This window comes from Amphibalanus amphitrite, unplaced genomic scaffold (assembly GCF_019059575.1).
Source record: "Amphibalanus amphitrite isolate SeventyFive unplaced genomic scaffold, NRLGWU_Aamphi_draft 001379F_arrow, whole genome shotgun sequence".
NCBI classification, from domain to species: Eukaryota; Metazoa; Arthropoda; class Thecostraca; order Balanomorpha; family Balanidae; genus Amphibalanus; species Amphibalanus amphitrite.
The window spans coordinates 156,202-176,666 of record NW_024882872.1 but is presented as its reverse complement, the minus strand read 5'-3'; the positions used below and the strand labels follow the sequence as shown (position 1 = coordinate 176,666).

Here is a 20,465-nt window from a genome sequence, read left to right as displayed (position 1 = left end):
AGAAAACTCCCGATATTCGAACACCCTAAAAAGACTTCATAAACCCACTATACCCGTAAACGGATGTTTCATTAGTGACGTCATATCCTCACTTCCTCAGTAGATTTCCAGTGATTTCGCCTCCATGTTTGCTGCGATCAAACAAAATGACGTTCTCCCTGTGATTGTAACACATGGCCAGATTAAAATGCTAAAGCCGACAGGTAAAACGCCATGTTTTACCCTCCGCCAAATCGCAAGGATGTTAGGCTTTTCATGTTCGAGCATAACCACAACATACCATACACGTATCTAACATGCCTGCTAGCGTGCAGTAGCCTCATGCAAACCGGGAAATTCTGTGAATAGGGGCGGCTTTTCGCGCAGTTCTATAAATAGCACGGCCAGTAATCATTGGACAAGGACTTACTACGAGTGGGTACAAACCGGTCTGAGTACCGTTCATTCCAAGGATCAGATCAGGAAAAATCCTGTCATTCACTCATATTACATAATGTGCTATGACTGAATGATGGTCCTGCACCAATAGCCAAGCCGCTAACGGTGTTTGACATGTTCGAAATGTGCATTTAGCACATCTTTGCAGCAGCCTTTATTAGTCGGAGATGCAAAGGAAAATGTTTAATATATTGAGCGCGCAATAAATTGAGTATATAGCTCCGCGGATATATTGGGTGTTGTGTGTACCTCTGTTACTGGGTATTCATCAGGTATGTACGTACGGCGTGTATCTGGGACTAACTAGCACTCATCGGGTACGTCGTGTACAGGTCTCGCGGGTTTTAGCGGTAGGTTTTGCACCTAGAAAATTTAGTGTACTTCAGGCTATATCTTCGTCGTCTTAAGCTTTTAAGCGTTGAAGATGCAATCGACTCGTTGGGTAACAAGCCGGCCATGATCGTGTAAAATGGCTTCATCGTAGATCGATTAGTTTCTGAGATATAACCGGAAATGTAAAAGTGCAAAACCTACCTCTTAATCTCGCGAGACCTGTACCTCGGGTACTCACCGAGCATGAGGAAGGGCGCCGCCAGGTTGATGCCGATGAAGGGCAGTCCGCAGTACATGAGCAGGCCGAACGCGGTGCCGGTGGCCAGGGTGGCGCTCACCACTCCGAGCAGACCGACCAGAGGCTTGGAGCGCACACAGTCACCCATCATCGACGTCACGATGCAGAAAATGACCATGATGGCCACGGTGGCGAACATGAACGGCATGATGGAGATGGTGTTATCCTCCAGCTCTGTCTGCAGAGTCTGAGAGCGGAACCGAGCGATCCGGATGTGCCTGAACGTATGGATGTGCTCCTCGAGCACACGCAGGACTTCGGTCTCCCATTGCAGCGAGCTGGGGGAAGGAGGGGCGAGCGTTAGATTGGTTACATCATGAGCTAATAAGCGGGTAGCGATAAAAGGATAATCATTATTTGTGTTATATGGAATGTACATGCTTGATATGAACACGGGACAGCTTACGTTACATTACCGCCAAAGCATAGGTATAGGACGTAAGAGGCGGCAACAGTGTTTTACCAAGGAACTTGCAGTTAGCTTTCCAGAATTATTCTGACATGATCTGACCACGTCAGCACAAATAAAACTGCCCATCAGCAAAATTTTATCGCCACGAAGAATGTCGGCACCTGGTGCTTTGTTTAGTCACACGGTGATTGCTGAGACCTCCCGGCAGTAACTACGTGATCGTCACGGCTCGAAAGACCTTGCCGTGTGGAACTTTGCACCCGGACCTATACGAGGTGCTGAGCTGCACTAAGCCAGCGCCGAAGTGCTCGCGTCCCAGCACGGAGTTTTCATGTACCGTGTCGCAGTACACGGCCGTCCGTGATGCAGATGCAAAGTGCTGACGCGCGTACCCAGCTCGAGTGTTCGAGGCTGGGAAGCCCAGCGGCTAATGCTAGAGTGGGTGGTTCGCGTCTCATATGTAAAGTAGCAATGAGCTTATCGCGTACCCCTCAAGGTATTCCTGTCGGAACAATATGGCCCTGATGGCCCCGACGCGACCACTAAGAATAAATGCACTTGGTTGGCTGACAATCACGCCCAAAATCCTTATCTCAGGTCCTGAATGGGATCGTAAAACGTTCAGTAATTCATCACACCATGTTTCGACGCGAAGCTGTTCCCTTCATTAGCACAGAGTTCCCATGACCCATTCTCAGGACACTATTAATCTCCCGCTGTCTCTCATCCGCCCTGGAAGGTTTATCCCGCCCCCTGCGAGCGCCGCGCGGCACTACAGCCGACGTGCCGGCGTTGTCCCGCGCCGGAGCCCCGTGTCCTGTCGTCTACCACGTCACAGGAAACAGGACTGCGGGTTGGTGGGTCCGCTACCTTGACACGGTATTCTGAGACGGGGGCGGTTCGGGCGCAGCGGGCAACACCGGGAACCGGGCTAACGCAACGCATCCGGGAGGAGGCGGGGTCCTAATCAGAGGGCACACAACGGAGCCAGCGAGGGAAGGGAGGGAAATAGACGACGAAGGGGGAGAGCGAGATAAACAACACAAAGCGAAGAACCCGGAACGTGATCGTTAAACTCATCTTCCCAGGTCGGGGAATTCCCACCGATTGTTGGGTTTTCCCAGACTGGTGAATGACCGCTGCACGGACAGAGGGAGAGTGAAGGGAGACCGAGAGAGGGAGTCTATTCATCAGCGAGAGCCGGATACGCGGCGTGCGAGAGGCGTCTGTTGTGCTGCCTCCGGACGGTTGCCATGACGACAGACGAAAGTGAAACTCGCGGGCACCGACGACAGCCTGTGCGGTCACTCACATCCGGCCCGTTACGTATTGCGATGGTGCAACGGCGTTGGCGGTTGATGGTTATTTCGTTGCGTCGGGATAGCCCCTGCATCATCACACCTTCCGGGCACGCAGGAAACCGGAGCTGATTTCGCCGGTGGGTCATCCCGCTCCAGGTCACGGGGTCCACACCGGACACGGACTCAGACGCGGACACGGACACGGACACGTGCGAGTCCGGGTATCTGGTGATCGAAGAGAGACCTGGATGGCGCAACTGGCTCCATCCGGCGCGGCGCCCGGTCAGGTCAGGGTCCCGCTGCGTCCGGCCGCCCTGGCCTGAGTTCCGCTGCGCTCTTTGATTCATCTCTCAAAGCCGTGCAGGCGCGGCGCAGCGGTGTAGCGAGGAGCGCAACGCGGCCCATTTGTAGACGACGAACGGTGGCCGCGAGTGCCTCTTTATAGGCAGCACGTGACAAAAAGCGCGTGTCGCGGATTCCAACGCGAGAGCCGCTAGCATTCCTTGCAATGCAACGCCTACGAATGAGCTTCAACAGCGCACAATACCTTGCGGAGGGTACGGGGTTTGGCTGTTTGTGAGGTGTTGATACCAAGCAGGCGTCTGTTTATGCTAAATTATGACTAATGATCGGGTCTTATACGTGTCTATAGTTAGTTTATCTTTGTTGTTGCGGTTAAAAGACGTAACGCAGTGTTCTAGGTACAAAAAGCGCATATTTTTGACACGAAGAAGACTGAGTTAACCCGCGCCCGGCTGGGGGTCCTGGATTTCCACGCCCTGCTGGGGGGGGGGGGTGTTTGAACACCCCCCCCCCCCCTTCTAACTCGGCTCCCGGGCCACGTAGCGATACGCGGAAGGCGGCGTTCGAAAGAGCGTCAAAAATAATGAGGAAATCACTTCGGTCAATTTTTTGGTCAGGTCAAAGGTCAGGTCACCAGAGGTCATTGAAGGCAAAATTTCGCCGATTTCCAGGTCGAATGTCGACAATTTCCAAGAAGCCAACGCTTAACTCGGGAACCAATAGAGCTACAGCGCCGCGGAAACAGTGGCGGCGGAAGCAGGGGGGCAAGGGGGGCAGCTGCACCCTAAAGCTATGGAAAGGGGCGCCTCGAAAATCTGTAGAGGAGGCATGGGAAGTGAGGTGCGGCAGCCATAAAGCTGAGCAGTGCGACACCGCAACTGATAAAGGCACTTGTGACACGAAGACGGTGGCAATGACCTGGGAAAATTATCTTTTGATATGCTGAAGAGTGGAGGGCATCCTTATCTGAAACAAAGGCAGATGCTGCCGACCCTGTCGAATATAATCATGCCAGGCGATAAAGGCTAGGAGGGCGCAGCCACTCGAGAAGCGCGCCATGCGGAAGAGGGGCGCCTGCATGCGAAAGAGGGGCGCCTGTGTGTGGGACGAAAAAGAAACATTTATGGAGACGTCTTTGAAGGCGATAGCCTCCGAACGCCAACACGAACATATAAGGTCTTCTAGCGTTGCAGGCTCCATGCGACAAAAAGGGGCGCCTGATGGCCGATATGCGAGAGGAAATTAGTTTGTGTAACATTTATCGGGGGCGGTTTGCCGTTTACAACATATGAATGTTAAGGGAGGTCCGAGATTGGGGCCTGTAAAATTGCACTGTCCGTATGGGCGGTTACACCCCTAGTGCTAGGGCGTATTTTGCGTTTTTTTTCTGGGGAGATGATTATGACTGCAGGAATAGCACTCTGCAAACTTCTATGGGCGCCTGTATAGGGGCGAAACTGATTTTCCAGTGCAGGGACGGCCATCGGCATTGTGGGGCGGCATTCATTCCACTGGGGCGTCTGCCAGTGTTGAAGGGCGGTATTCATTTCAATGGGGCGCCCGTTGGTGTTGATGTTCACTGTTTGTGTTACTACAACCGTGTATATGGTAAGGGGCGCCCAGCGGGAAGGGGCGCTTCAATATCGTTTGCACCCCTATCCTAGAATACCTTCCGCCGCCACTGCGCGGAAAAGCGCATTCGATAGCCCTATTAACGCCCTTTCTGAGTAATTCTCTCAGATTTGACCTAACGTCAACGTTTTGCCTGCAGGGGGCAAAAACTGCAAAAATAGCCGATTTTTTCGGAAACAATTTTTCTGCAATAACTTTTGACCCAAGCCTTGTACGAGCTTACTTTTACCGGCATCGTGTTCCTCTCGTCAAGACGCATCGAATGAACCATAACTTGACCTTGAAAGGTCAACTTGAAAATTTGACCTCAGGTCAAGGTCATGACCTGACCGGAAAGGGTCATGTTGCATATCAGTCGATCCGTATCGTCGAGCTGAACACATCTAAGGCGTTTTCATCGCTCTAGCGTGCCTCTATCAAAAGTTATTTGCGAAAAACTGTTAAATACCATTCGTGACTTAAGATGACCTCAGGGCATAAACAGGGGTCACGGACACCATTTTCATGTTCAGTGTGTCTAAACTGCTTGTAATTCAGTGTTTGGGAGTGTTTATAATGTCTTTCGTCCAAAAGAGGCGCATTTCAATTTTCTCCCATTGACTTATAATGGGGAGGTCGCAAAATTGACCTGACCTTAGGCCATCGATATCAAAATTCTGAGATATACATTTTGTACATGCTATTGCTCTTAGCAATCGCTGAAAGTTTCAAAGCGATCGGTCACTCGGTGTAGCTATGACAGACATTGAAACTTTTTATGAGGTGAGGTCACGTCAAGTGACCTGGTGACCTGACCTTGAATGACCTTGGTCTGAAATTTTCACAACATGTGTAGAATTGATGTATGATAAGGTGTACCAAAAACCACAAGGGGGTGTTCAAACACCCCCCCCCCCACCAGGGCGCGGGTTAACCAGGGCTATGGTAATGCGATGTCTTTCCTCTCCAGGTTTTTCGCAATGTTTTTGAATTTCACGAATAGCGCGCTGGAGCGTCGCCGAGCTGAATACGCATCGAATGTTGCTGAAGGCTGGTATCTATGGTAGTTTCTGTAGTCTGGGCAGTGTCAGGCGTCCTGAGCTGCGTCGCCGACTTTTTATATAATCCACGCAATCGATGTTTACCACGAAGCGACCCTTTGATCTGTTCTTGATCGTGTTCACATACAGTCGTCATGGTGACGTACGACACTCGACCATATCACCATGGCAACGTGAATGGACAGCCTCGCAGCCGGCTGAGTTTCCGAAGCTGTTCAACTGGCTAACCGTCACGACTATCGAGCCACTGGACTGAAATATAGACGAGGTATTATTGTGTCGAGCCGTGTTTCCCTGGGCCCAGTCTCACGTGGGGAGGGTTATGTAACGACTAGCTACCGGACAGTCCAGGTTGGGACAGGCTAAATGTCACGTACCTGCCTGCAGTAAGACCAAAGCTATGGACCGAACCAGACTGTGGTATATGATACCTATTATAGTGCCGGCTATGAGCCAAAACGCGAGTCCTGTCCAACGGGAATTGGTTTAAACAGCTTAAACGACTTGGGCTGAAGGTGAGTGACGAAAAACGTCAAAGAACAGGCTTTCGTTGGAACTGCTTGGGATTATTAAATGCTTAATATGCTTAATAGTGGAAAAGCTGATCGGATTAGGCTTATTACACCAGTAAAGCGGCTGATGTCTCAATTGTCAATCGCTCGGGAAGCCTTATTAGCTAGCTGAAGCATTACATGCAACATACTGCTTCTCCACAAACATGTACCGTCTCGCAGCAGACAAAGCATTCATGGTCATATTGTTGTAATTAAACACGTAAATTGATGACGCCTTAAACAAAATAAAACAAATTGCTTCGTATGAAAAAGGAAGTGGAAGTTGCAAGCAGATCAGAATGGGAGAAGTGCGCAAATTTCACTCCCGAATTATCATAGACAATTTCGGTAATTTTGAAAGAAACGCATAGCGAACAAGACAACTAAGAATTTGTGCGCCGTGTGTTGCATAAGCGCCATCATTAGTTTTCTCCAACACCGCACGTATGGATAAAAAGTCGCTTGATATGAGAACTGAGAATGTAGCCCAGCGCATACATATTCTATTCTGTTTGATATCGTAGAACTATTTAATGTCACACCTGGACCTGCTAAGTCAACCGACCGTTGGGCGCTGGCAGTGCAATTAGCGCTAAATTGGTGGAGTTGAACACCGATAAAAATGTGGAACGAACGGTACACGACACCTTCACTTGTTAAATTTTAGGACTGGGCGCTCCCCGGTCCGTTTTCAGCGCAAGCCGTTAAGTCCAACATTTGTAGCTAACAAGCTTTTTTTCATTTTGCTACTTGATGACATCAGCTATGCTTAATTAAACTTGAGTCTTAAGCTTAAATGCCGACAAAGATCAATGTCCAACTAGAGTTAAACCATGGGTCGAAGTATTAGGAAAGCTGTCGTTGGGCAAGGCTGGACTGGCAACATCTAAGCTCTGAGCTTCTTTCCAGCATTTGGCTTGCTTTTCGTTCGGTCAATACCACGCCTTGCTGCCGGTCAAGTTTCGACAGAACACGCATTTGACAGATAAAAATCAGCCACGAGTAGATGTGTTCCGCGCTTGTCGCTGTATTGAGAGACGCGAGGGACTGATAAAAAGCGTCACTCTGGTTAGGCCGCTTTCGGATCTAGCTGCAGGACCGTGCGGGCGCTTGTCTGTGTGAAGGGATTACTATAGGAACGTGAATGTCAACGCGCGTATCCACTGAGCAACGATTTCGCCCACTTTCGCTTGTTGCCCGGTCTGGTTTCGCTTTCAGTGGTCGTCCTTGAAGGCAAATTTACAATGTTGCAGGATTGACAGGACGGAAACATTGGTAAGCAGGTGGCTGTCGGGAAACATGAACCAGTAGTTGACAGCTTCACCTTGGAAGATCAGCTGATGTATTCGTGAAGCAAGAGATGCCATACCGGTTCAGACGCATCATATTTGCCAACGTTTTAATTCCTTTTTATGGACGACAGCATATAGGCAGCTCTGTCACTGGGTCAGGCTACAAAAGGCTCGGTTATTTTACGAGTATCACGCAACACGAAGCCTGGCTCTGAGTCATCTTTAGGCCGATTCAGTCATCCTCCCGAGCACCGGTCTGGCCGTAGTACGGCGGCCGGCCGGTGCGGGCCAGCCTACCTGCCAGGCGCCGCGCGCCCGCCGCCGGCGGGGACCTTGGCTCGGCCCGCCGCGTTGCGCCATATGGGGTGAATGTAAACGGTTCGCTTCACAGGCCCGGCCGCAAAACGGTACAGACGGACGCCAACTAACACACAGAGAGACAACTGCTCGGCTGCGGGTGCCATCGGTCCAGCTCCGAGATATCCTATTAGTTTGCGAATCGAAAACCGGAAGCTAATTTTGCTGTCCTGCTGCACTGATTGCATTTTATTTCAAGCTTTTGATTCTGCTGATAATTTTACCTGGCGACTTTCACGGAATTCTGACTTGTATACCTGTGGCATTACTCACGTTTAAATATGGGTGTGCTCTTGCTCCAATTCGAGAGCGTGGTAAACCAAAGACTACCACAAGCGACCTCCCGCTCCCCCTGCCCCTAACCACATCGCGTGACCATAGATTGGCACTGAGCCAATTGAACACCGACCGTCAGACCAGGTGCCGCCCAGTCCATTATGTCTCTGACATGGCACCACTGAGGGCTTTAATCCTGTCACTAATCTACAGACCCATTACATTTCCTTCCCCATCTCCATTGATCCGGGCCGAAACTCCCTGAATTCCCCGAAACCAGTCACGAATTCACAGTAAATGTCGTGATGACGATGCCGTGATAACTGAGCAATATGGAATTCGGCACAATCTGATAATATGGCTATTAAGCGACGGGGGCTTAGCGCTGCTTATGGGCTTAAGCATTGGCATATACCCCAGCACGTCACCCGGAAGCGTACAGAGACCTCATCAAGGCAGGTAATAAATTATTCAGAAGGCATGCACCATCCCAACAAACGACATTGAGAGGCCACAGCAACCACTGCTTGGTATTAACCTAGAACAAGAGCTTGAGCCGAGCATCTGAAGGACTGTGGTTGCTAGGGACTGTCACGCATGACGTCTCCCCAAACGACAAACATGTGCGTGTTTGTCGGAACTTGGGCCCGCTGTGTGGTAAATACCAGCTGTGCTGTTGTCCACCGCAACCGGAGAACAGTTACCTACGCCAGCCTAACGGCAGACTACGGTACGCCTTCATGTTTCGGGATGGACGATGGGAAGTGTGGTTGGCTGACGGGAATTCCAAGAACGTTGGAAGTTTCATGAGCAGAGGTGCCGTGAGCAGACCAGAGGTGCAGAGGTGCCATCCTGCTTCATGTATATTGACAGCAACTGCAAGGACATTCGACAGAGACATGACCTGTATTGATTAGGTTTGAGCAGAGGTGTTGGATCATATGTAGAGGAGGACCAAATGACCTTAAAGGGAAAATGTTGATTACTAGTGCCATGACGAGCTGAAATGGCAAACGTGTTTGTGTATTGTGTAGATGTTATCATTGTGCTTTACCGATAGAAGTACTTACACATTGACGTCGAAGTCGGTGTGGTTAGAAGCCCAGTAGAGCAGCTGGAGGGCCGGCACTTCTTGCAGATGTTCGCCGCTCACCACAGGAGATCCCAGGGACGCGGGGAACACAAAGATGTCATAGTTATCACTGAACCAGATCGGGTACGTCAGGTTGAGCTTCCCGCTCACGACATCGGGCACGTACGGTGCCAGCTTCACGATCGGGTTCCCCAGACACTTGCCCTCCCAGCGGGCGCACAGGTCCTCGAACGTCCAGTCGCGCTCGCCGTTGCTAATCGTGACGTTGGACACGATCGAGTCCAGGCGGACAATCTCGTCAAACACCTCCGGTCGTATGAGCGTGCCGTCGTCAGTGGCGGTGATGAGCAGGCGCACGAACTTCCCCAGGTCGGTCATCCGGCTGGGGTTGAAGCGCGTGAAGTTATCCGGGAAGAACTCCTTGACGATGGCGCGCTCCTGCTTGGCGCGTCCGGTGACCGGCGAAAACAGGTACTCGGGGTCATCCTCGTAGTAGATGCGCTGCGACCCGGTGGCGGCCAGCAGCGTCAAGAAGAACGGAATGATGATGAAGTAGCTCGGATGTTCGCCGACCTTGTGGCCGAGCTTTTTGAACCAGTTGGTCAGCAGCCTGTCCACGATCTTGAATTTGTCGCTGCACTTCATGGTGACGGCAGAGTGGGCCTCGAGCGCCTGCAGGACAGATAGGTGCAAGTCAGAACAGGCCGGAAGCTGGTGAGGACGAAGCTAGCACAGGCGGTGTTTAGGACTCATCAAAGAGCGAGGGCCAGAATAAACGGTCGGCTTTGCATTGTCATTAGTCTTTATATAATTAAGGCCTGATCATACCGTGCACGGGGAGCTTTTCATCAGAGGAAGGTGGTTCATCTTGGCATACGTTACAAGTGCATACCATGACTGGAATTAATTACCTACATGTGAGATTTGTAATGCACGCAGCATTGACCGAAAATGTTTCCGGGGTTCGACCGAACGAGTCGAAATACCACCAACTTCCCTCACTCAGCGTTTTACCCATCCATCAAATCACACTGCCAGCTGTGTAGGGTGCCGTTATGTGGGCGCGCCTACGTGTGTACGTCTCAGCAGCACCGTCTATCATCGCCCATGGGTGCCTGGGGGGCGCCGCTGGGCGCGCCCAGGTGCTGACACCCAGCGGTGAAGGGCGCCATGAGAAATGGCCCTCCTGAACTGAGAGCCACTCGTCTTACGCCGCCTCTCGGCCGACCTGGCGAGGCGGCGGCCGTCACCGACCCGTCGCCCTCGCGCCGTCTCACGACCGGCCCTCGCGCGAGGGCCGGTCGCATCGAGACGGCGCCGGCGGCGGCGACCGGCGTACCCGACTAATGACCGGCCGGCCGGGCCGCCGGCTGCAGACGCCCGGTCGCCGATCGGGCCGCGCCGGCCCCGACTGGCCAAGGCCAGACTCGCTGTTCGGCCAGACCTTCGAGCCCTGTCCCCGCACCGCCGCCGCCGCCGCCGCCCGCCGCCGCTTCAAGGTTCACCCACATCGCATGCACGTGCGTGGAATGCCAGATGTCGGATGCTGCGTGGCCCGCTGCAGGCGCCGCCCAAGGACTTCATCGTCCGGCGAGCCGAGAAAAGGACCTCCCAGGCTCCCGCTGCACGGCTCTCGGAATAGCCCCAGGGCTGGTTTAGCTGACTTATTCCAAGTCTTAGGGGCGTGCCTGCCCCGGGTGCCCTTCCTTCAAACTGCCAGCCTGCTGGGAGGTAATCACCCACGAGATCAGGCGGCAATTAGTCAAGCACCACCGCTGCAAGAGGGCCAGACTGCGCGGCGCCAAGGGGGTGAAACTGGCGCCGCTCGAGCTCCCATGGTCGTTGCGTGCGTTCGACGCCAGCGCCATCGCTACCGCTGCAGGGATAGTGGCGTTACACAGGATGCTACGGACATCGTGGAACCTCCAACCTAATTTCGGCTTCTTTTCTCTACCATAAGCGTGACACAAACAGGCTGGGTGGTCGGTGGGCCGTGAAGGGACTGCCCTCAGGCCGTTCGGACCTCCCATGCGTCACTGGCCGCCAGACGGTCCCACAATCCGACCCATGGTGGTGGATGTGAGTCAGAGCGAAAGTCAGTCGACATGCCTCTGGGGTACGGCCAGCAGGATTGCCAGTATGCACCACATAATGCTTCATAACAACGCATGGAAAACCAAAACTCACTGAGTGCGTTTCATCACAGCACGAAGACCACTCGTGCCAAGAAAGACGTTCTCCGTTAAGCGAAAGGGAAGAGAAGGGGTCTGCTGCACAGCTGATGCCTCAGCTTCCCCTGAACATCATCCCGGTGTCTGTCGCGCCACCTGGCTACCGAGTCGTGTTCTGAGAAAGTGCTCACTGCTCACGGTACCGGAACTGGATGGGCTGAAGGGCGACAGTGCTCGACGCACTCGGCCGAACAACTGGAACACTGGTCTGCCTCGATCGGCTTCTGTATTGTTCTCGTCCTGGCGACGCATCATGGACTGGCTCACATGAATGTGCCAAGTGCCAAAACGAGTGCATTCTGGTAGTACGTACTTTTGTTGCCACATCATAGGTTCCTCCAAGCTCTTGGACGCTTCACCTGCTGTTCTTTCTATTTTACTTCTCTCTCTCTCTCTCCCTCTCTCTCTCTCTCTCTCTCTCTCTCTCTCTCTCTCTCTCTCTCTCTCTCTCTCTCTCTCTCGCCCTCTCTCTCCCACGTGCCTCATACGAGCAATCTCGTAGCGTGGTTCGCCGCGGGGCAGCAGCTACCACCTGACGTAACACCTCTCCCTCAGCCCTCACCATTTCTGACGTAACGGTCCACATACGCGTGTCGCCGTCGGGACTCACTTCCAACCAAGGCCCAGTTCAGATCCGACGCGTTGGTAGGACGCATACTGATCAGTTCTGACGCCAGTCTATCGGTTCGTCGTCTGAGGGCCGGGGCGCAGTGTGAAACGGCGGCAGTGTTGAGCAACGTCCGGTGCGTATACGGTCGGGTGGCGATGATATAGAAAGGACCGGGGCGGGGAGGGTGGGTGACGGTAGGTGGACGTGCAGGCGCGATCGGCTTGTCCGGTGGCCCTCGGAGTCTCTTTGAAGACCCCTCGCAGAGTTCTTGCAGACCTCCCCCGGACCCCCGCATTTGCGGCTTGTCCACTGTTCGGCTGATCGACTCGCAACCCTTTCGAGGTCACGGCTTCGGGAGCAAGAGTGACATCAAAGGCCGGAGGCGCCTGGCGTGACGTGTCACGTGACCGATGCATCACGCCACGTGACCCTCGCCTGAGGCGGCAGGATGCAGCTACTCGGTGTCACGTGACACCTGGTAAGGTGCCCCGTCGCCGTCCGATGCTGCCTGGCCTTGACATACCTGCAGGGTACGCCGGTGTTGTATCACCATCCGGTCCGTCACCGACGTCCGCTCAGGAGTTGGATGGGTTCCGGAAAATTGCATTGTGCAATGTACCCTTTAGTAAGGTATTCGCGTGATGCATGTACCTCGTAAGTATTCATCTTAGGAAATCGACCTACGCACAGGTACATATATTATGCATGCACACTTTTTACGTAACCGTTTGTTGAAATTCACTCTCAGTCGTAGGGGCTCGCCAAGTCTGCGAAGAACAGGGACCACCCACCGCAGCTACGCAGTTTTTGCCGTTGTGTCCATGCCAAATCGAGACAAATCTGCCCAGAACAATGGAGTGACATGGATTTCATATACCGTCTGCCTTTGGCCGATTACTCAATGGTGCCCGTGAAGCCAGCAACTGGCGTCATACGATCCGCAGTTCAGAGTCGTAGAAAAAAAAAAAACTAGCCAACCCATTCGGCTCTTTGACATTGCCACGGACGGACGAATGCATCTTAGAGTGACACAAGCTAAGTTGATTCGTGTAAATTACAGGCTGTTCCCGACGGAAGTCAATACGTTTCCTGTCTAAAACTAATCTGCTACAACCACTTGGATACATTGAAATCAATAGGGACATTGAGTGAGTTGTCAAACTTAATGGAGCCAGACGTGATATGAGCAGTGAGCACGTACTGAAGAAGACTCCCAAAGGTCGTTTACTTCCACCACTTCAGTTGGTGAGCAGTCATCGGTACCCACCTTCACTGTTCATTGGGCATTCAAGACAGAATACACCGGAGGCGATTTGGTTCCGCCCCTCCAGCAGACACTCGAGGTGCGAACCGGAGCTGACAGCGTGCGTAAGCGAAATTCCGAGGAGAGAGTGTATCGAAAGGTGTGGGAAGGGGGGGGCTCCAGTCGTGACTTCCGAGATGTTGAGTAACTGTCTGGGGGGGGGGGGGTCGCCGGAGGGGGCGGGGAACCGGGAACCGAGAGCACACGTGAGGGGGGCAGTGACCGGCATTAAATGGCGACGATGACGGGTAGGTTTTATTCAATGGGACGGCAGGCTGCTGGACGCACGTCCGGTCATTGTCGCCACTGGAGAACGGAGATGTGAACGAAATGAAAGCAATCTTGACAGATACCGGTAATCCCGTTTTCACTTTCGCCTAACGCTGGACAATAGTTGGAGGAATGCTCCTAATTAAAACGGGGCGAATGTCGCACGTTAACCCAGTAATTGTAAGGGTGTGGTAACATGCGTCTGGGTACTGTTCAAATAAGATTATCGACATGATTAAGACAACACAAAAAAAGAAAAGGCATGGATATTATTGTACCTATGTGTGTAGTCGTTCACTTCTCCACATCAGTATAGTCTACTCTATGGTGTAACATAAGCTAGATAAACATAACTAAGCAGTACTTTGCCTTGGCATAAACACGAGCTTCAGGCGATCGTAACCAGTCCTGTGAGAAAGATACCTATTGCAGCTGCATGAAAATGTTCCCTGTCGTAATCGAAACTAAAGGCCCTTGCAGGGCTGGTTCTTAAAATATTAAACGCTTTCTCAACATTTAAATCGGTCTGTCGCAGCAGCCTTCAAGGCTATGCAATGTAATGTTTGATCTCTGAGATAGACTTCATATCAAAGGGGAGGATTTATCCATTGCATTGCTGAAAACGAACAATTTTGAGCATATCATTTCCATGGTCACTAGACTCAGCGTATTTTATCTTCCAGTTCATTCTTAAATTAAATGCTTATTATAAGCGCAGCCTCATCCGTTATTTTTACTCGCAAGGCTATCACAACTGAAAGCAATAAAGCCGATGGATAAAGTTGCCATTCACATGCTGGTTTTATTTTAACAGGGTTCTCCATGTCCATGTTTCCATTCCTCTTGAAATGAAGCGGTCCTCGAAATGCTGAAATGTATCGTCATGATCCGAACAGCACCTGCTGGGTGAAAGTGCAATGCATATTGGCTTTTATATCCTCTAATGTTCACAGCCGTAGCGCTGTGCCTAACGCCCATTTTGCTTGACTTGGAAAGCTTCGTTGCATACAATAAGATCGTTTAGCAAGAATTTATAAATTATGGAGTAAATGGATTTAGGTATAATCACTTATGATGACCTTTGTCAATGATTGAACTGGTGGGTGTGCGAAACTGTGACTAGATTCCCCCGTTTAATTGACCAGTGGGTGCGCGCCAGGCCATCCTCGAATATCAGTAAAAGACGCATACATCCGCGAGCGATGTAGAACAAGCCTCATCCACCTGCTGGGAGCTTTGACGCCCACTTTGGGCATCTGTCAAAGATTTCTACGGCTGTACGGCGCTCGCCTATTATGACAACACTAAAAAGCCTCAGTGAGGCGCGAGCGTTGATCCATGGCGGCGTAGTTATTTTGATCCAGCGCTCATGAAGCTGCGTAACGGTCCACAGCGTGGCGGCTGAAGAGAGTCTGTGAGAGGCCGACAATGGAGACAGTGACTGGCGCTTTCTCGACAAACCGTGCGTCTGCTGACGAACGCCTCTCGACTGGGTCACTGGGACTTGTGTCCTAAGGTCTGCAAAGCACGGCCGAAGGCGGCTGAAACGAATTTTCGCATCCCGGCCATGGATATACCTACCTTACGAGATTTAGCCAGCGAGAAGCTCCCGACAGTCAACAGATAAATAACGGTCCTTCGTCCCGAAATTCGATATCTGTTATGTGCTTCATTCCAACTGGGTTTAGATGATATCCTGCACCTGAGGCCATTAGGGCCAGTGGGTCAACGCAACAACAAGTTCAACTTATAATCTGAGCACCACGCCAGTGCGTACGCATTTCTCGTGTTTCTGCAGATATGGGCCTGGATTATCAGATGTCCTGAGCTGTGGTGGCCCACTTACATCGGCTGATCTTGTTGTGGAAGCTCTGGGAGATATGAGTCCCGTTATTGAGGACTTGGTCCAAGAAGAGGGTCATAGAGCGCTATGGTAGTCGGTATAAGAGTCTGGGAGCACGAGATAGAGCAAAATGACTTATCCATTGTACGTTCAAAGTTTGGGAATGCGTTTTGTTTGATGCCATAACTTATGAGACTGGCCGTTCAAAATCAACGCCCTGCCAAACCTGATCTCTCGTACAACAAATAGATGAGGGAGGCCTTCGTGATCCGAGCAGCTGGACTCGCCTCTGCGCTGGTAATCAAATGCGCCCCATGAGGAGTTGTGAAATAGCGTCTGATTCTGCACCTCTCTTACATGCGATGTCCCCAACACATGCGGCCTTGTCTCAGCGTGTAGGGCCGCGTGGCGCACGTGTATTTCATGCAATCGTTTCACTACATGACACTCTAAACGGTGCTGGTGGCGGCTCTGTAAGATTGATGGCCACCCGCCGTGCAGAACGGGAACGGTCGCCGAAAGTCTGAACAAAGCTGTCGCCCAGCACCATCCTTTTGTCATCGCCATTTCTACGTCACTGGCGCCGACATTGCGTCCAGTGATTGGCTGTTTACGGTGTGAGCTCCAGTGACGTCAGCTGTGTCAGGACTGGGGCCGATTGGCAAACAGCTAGCCATGACGCAAGTGCTGATGCTCCGGTGATCCTTGGTGACTGGTGACGCCTCGTATCACCACTACACACCGCGCATCGTGACGTGACATATCATGGCCGGTACGCGTCACGTCCGACGTGCGTTACCGTCGAGACCGACGGCAGATAGAGCTCGACGCGGTGGGTGTGACAGACGGCCGAAAGGCGCGGCGAAAATAACGCCGGCGGCGGGAGTTGCGTATTGCGATAAGCGACGTTTGACCTTAGGTGGCGGAATTGAGCGTGTGCGGCTGGTTCTGGGTGCCAGACCGGGCGCCTCGTCCCGCGGCGGTTGGTACCGGTGCGCCCACCACGCCCTGCGCTCGAGGTGTGGCCAGCGCCGCCCCAGGCCCCGCCAGCCGTGGGCACGGGCCGGCCAGGGCCAGCGCCGCCGACCGCTGACATAACTGACGCCGTTGCAACATGCAGTCCACACTCAGCCACCGGAACAGAGCTCGACTGGGAGCTGTGCGGCGCCCCTGGCTGCGGGGTCTGTCCTGTGTCACCGATTTAGAAACACCCGTCTTACTCTGGCGCCGCTCTGGAAGTCATGGCGGCTTTAGCCAGTTAAATATATCACAAATGGCTCAAGGTGTTACCAGTAAAAAATTCCCCTGATATTGTTATTATTCCATCCTTCATGCCTCTCTCAGTACCGTCTCGGCAGCCTCCCCACTCTCGGTTTCTTCCTCCGCCTCTGCGCCGGCCAACGCAAAGACCCTGACCAACTTGAAGACGACACAACCAACCCGCGCCGTTTACACATGGCAGCAGCCGGTGCTCGATTCAAATTCAGCAAGGCCAGGGTCCACCCTCGTCAGATCGATCAGCCTCAGCCGCCGCCAAAACCCACAGCGCGGCGGGCGCGGCTGCGGCGCGCGAGCGCTGGCGGGCGGGCCTCACCGGCGGCAAGTTACTGACCTATTTACAGTCGGAGTCGCCGGGCGCGGCGCGCCGAGGCGGCTCAGCGGCGCGCGGGCCAGGAGACCATGCATGCTAAGTGCGCTACGAATAGACCGCCGGCCGGCATCGGCGCAGGTAGCATGGAAATCTCTGGTGATACTGGATCCGAGCAGTTTACCGAGATCGTGTTGGATTCGATCTTTGGAGATCGGGTAGCCAGTACTTGGGGAACACTGAAGGGCGTTTAAGATGATCTGGGTTACATACAATGAGACCGGTGTTTTAGGGGATGGGTTGGCTATGTACCCCAGAGCCTCAGGTGTTTGTAATCCGCCGCGAACCCCGCGACCCAGCGCCACAAAGGGTCATCAAATGCCGATCGCTCGGCGCACTGAGCACGGGGCAGGCTCCACGTGCCGGTCGAGCGGAGCCCGCTCGGGTGACCGTGGCCGCCGGACCGTCTGAGCTCGCCCGAGCGGGCCGCTCGTGCGACTCTGCCTCACGAGCAGGCACGATTTCTCCTCTGCTCGGCGCAGCGCCGTGGTGCGGGTGGCCGCTCGCGACCGGTGGGGGCGGTAGCGCCGGTTCCCGGCGGCTTTCGGAGCGCTCTCGGCGCCGGCTGGCTCCGCGCCGTGGGCCCGTGACCCCTCTGCGGCGAGAGCGAAAGGCGGCCGACCGGTCAGCTCGGAGCCGTGCGCCGCCGCCGCCGTCCTGGCCGCCCGGTGCTGCGGTCCCCGCCAAGGTGACGGATTGCCCCACACGGCAGCGTAATTGGCCGGTCCGAAGTCCGGGCGCGACCGTGGCCGGATCGCCACATCTCAGACCAGACGGCTGGACCGGTCGACCTAACTCCGGGCCGGAGCGCCGGCAGCTCAGAGGTCGACATGGCCGGCCAGTATGGAAATGTCGACAATTAATGCGACAGCAAACTGCTTCAGACCAGTTCACAGGCGGCTCATGGTATGTCAGGCAAAGCAAAATAGTAACGGTTCCATGCGGGGCGTAGAAATATCAGATTTCTGCCACAATCCAACATACACGTGAAGATCTAACTTAGAACCCTACCAACGAATGGCACCGTATTTAATGGCGGCCCAGTGGCCTCGATAATACCAGGGTCGAGAGCGCCGGACCGCTCCAGCCGAAATATGTGAGCCAACGGCGGCACCGGAGCGTAGCCGTGAATGGACCAGTGGGCAGGATCGCTGGAGCGGCACCTAAAAATCGTCCGTGGATTCACGCAGAAATCTAAGACTCAGTCGTTGGAGTCGGAGTCGCCTGGTGCGAGTCGGAGTCAGCGGGACCCGCCCTGCCGACTCCACAGGGCCTCAGGGGCTGCCCATGGCACACAGCCGGGAGAATTGCACGGCATGGCGGCGCCGCTCCCTCGTCAGTAGTTGTGCAAGCGAGTGATGAAAACGGCTCCTCCAGCTGCCCGTCGCTGGCCCCGCTCTCTCTCTCTCTCCCCGCGGTGGGACGAGCGGTCCGCGGCGCCGACCGACCCCACACCGTTATATCCCACCGCTCTGCGTGCTCAGAGGTCGACACCTACCTGTCTGCAGGTCCGGTCTGCTGCAGGCGCGGTCGGCAGAGGCGACACTCACTGCGCGGCACGTGCTGCCGTGATCGGCGCGACTCGACGAGTGAACGCCGTCGCCGCCGCTGCGCCGACCGCCTCGCGCGCCGACAGTCGCTCCGCCGCCGCCGCGCATGCGCCCAGAGGGTGCTGGAAGGAGGAGGAGCAGGAGGTGGAGGAGCAGGGGCAAGGTGGGGTTTCCGGGTCGGACCTCCGGCTACGAGAGAAGGATGTGTGAGTCACGTTCTAGCAGGTCCCGCGATCAAAATTTCCAGGTATTTTGAATGTTCAACTTCTTGCGCAACAAAAGTAGGGGTGAGGGTCAAACTGGCCGAAATGGGGAGCCACTATACCTGAATAGGTATGTTTATTTTTTCTTGCTTACGTTTCGACATCCGTTGGTGTTTACTTCTAAGTTTATTTTTAGGTATTTACCTATATCTAGAAGGCTTACGAAATTGTACCGAGGACCCAGGTCAAATCCATAGAGCCTTTGAAAAGCACCATCTCCCATTTCTTGCGTATCACACTCTAACCAAGCTGCTTTGAGTATTGGTGACAAATTATCGATTAACTACTCATAAACCTACGTCAAAAGTGAAATGAGTGTAAACAGGTTGATTAAACCTAAATCGATATGATTTACACTCCAAGCATCAATTAACCAAAAATAGAATAAACTAAACGCCGGCAAGGAAATTGCGAACGTAAATATAAAAGCATTTAAGTTCCCCACGCGTAAATAGCTCATCCTTTGCATTAGTATCTCCGTTCCAAGTGGGAGCTCAGAAGAGATTTCAAGACGGTTCTAAGAAAGTGGTTCAACGCACTTCCCGATTAACCTATACCCAGTGCATTCCTGGCCTCACACGCAGCCATTTGAGGCTCACCTTTCTGGATTTACTGCTCTTTCTTGGACGTAATATGGTGTTTCAGCTTCGTTTTATAGCTAAATATAGCTCACGCCAATAGTGAGGAAAATGGTTCATGCTAGAAAAAGGTAATTAGATGGTGCTAATAGCACCCATTCGTCATGTATATGAAGGAAGATGACAGTGAGCTATACCTACTTGTAGCAATGTCGCGAGGGCATAGGTGCGTGACCGCAGCAATTAATATTTAACTGTCGAGATCCGGCTAAAAATTGACTAATTCGTTTTCCCCCATGTGCTCCCCCCCTCTCCCTTGGTGGAAAGAGCGAAAGCGTCGCCATCGGACTTCTAAAGTAAATCAACGGGCATCCTATAACTAGTTAGTTATCCACATTCACCTTAATCAACAGCCTCGGAGTTTGATCGTGGTTCTCAGTAAGTTTGCCTGAAGACCTGAAAAGGATAGCCTTAAATTTGCATGACCTAAAATCTATTATTTATGGTTTACCTTGTCTATAATCAAGTAAAGTGACCGTACTCTCATAATTAATGTCCAAAATTTGTAAGAAAAGGCCTGATAATTCTGAGGAGCTTTCGGGTTAAGCCTTCTGCAACTCGCTCCCACGAATTTTTTCTTACGAAATTTGGACATTTATTACGAGTGTACGGCTACTTTACTTGATTATACGTTTGAGCATGTCTCTCAAAACAGTGCTAAGAACAATTCAGATTTATGGTTTACAATCAAGTTGTCTTTAAAAGATGTTCCATGGCCCATGCATATAACCACGATGGTTTGCGAGTCGGCAACCAAAAAGCTGCCTCTCCCACAAACTA

At 52.8% G+C, this 20,465-nt stretch overlaps 1 protein-coding gene across 1 annotated transcript; it reads right to left on the bottom strand.

Moving 5' to 3' along the window:
• Positions 1-996: 996 nt before the first annotated feature.
• Positions 997-18,829, bottom strand: LOC122372625 (patched domain-containing protein 3-like; the record flags this gene model as incomplete). The annotated part of the gene is made up of 3 exons (XM_043350067.1): positions 18,733-18,829; positions 9,307-10,001; positions 997-1,347 (listed from the first exon to the last, which is right to left on the bottom strand). Coding segments are annotated over exons 2-3 (1,019 nt in total), but the record flags the coding sequence as incomplete, so codon positions are not given.
• Positions 18,830-20,465: the final 1,636 nt, after the last annotated feature.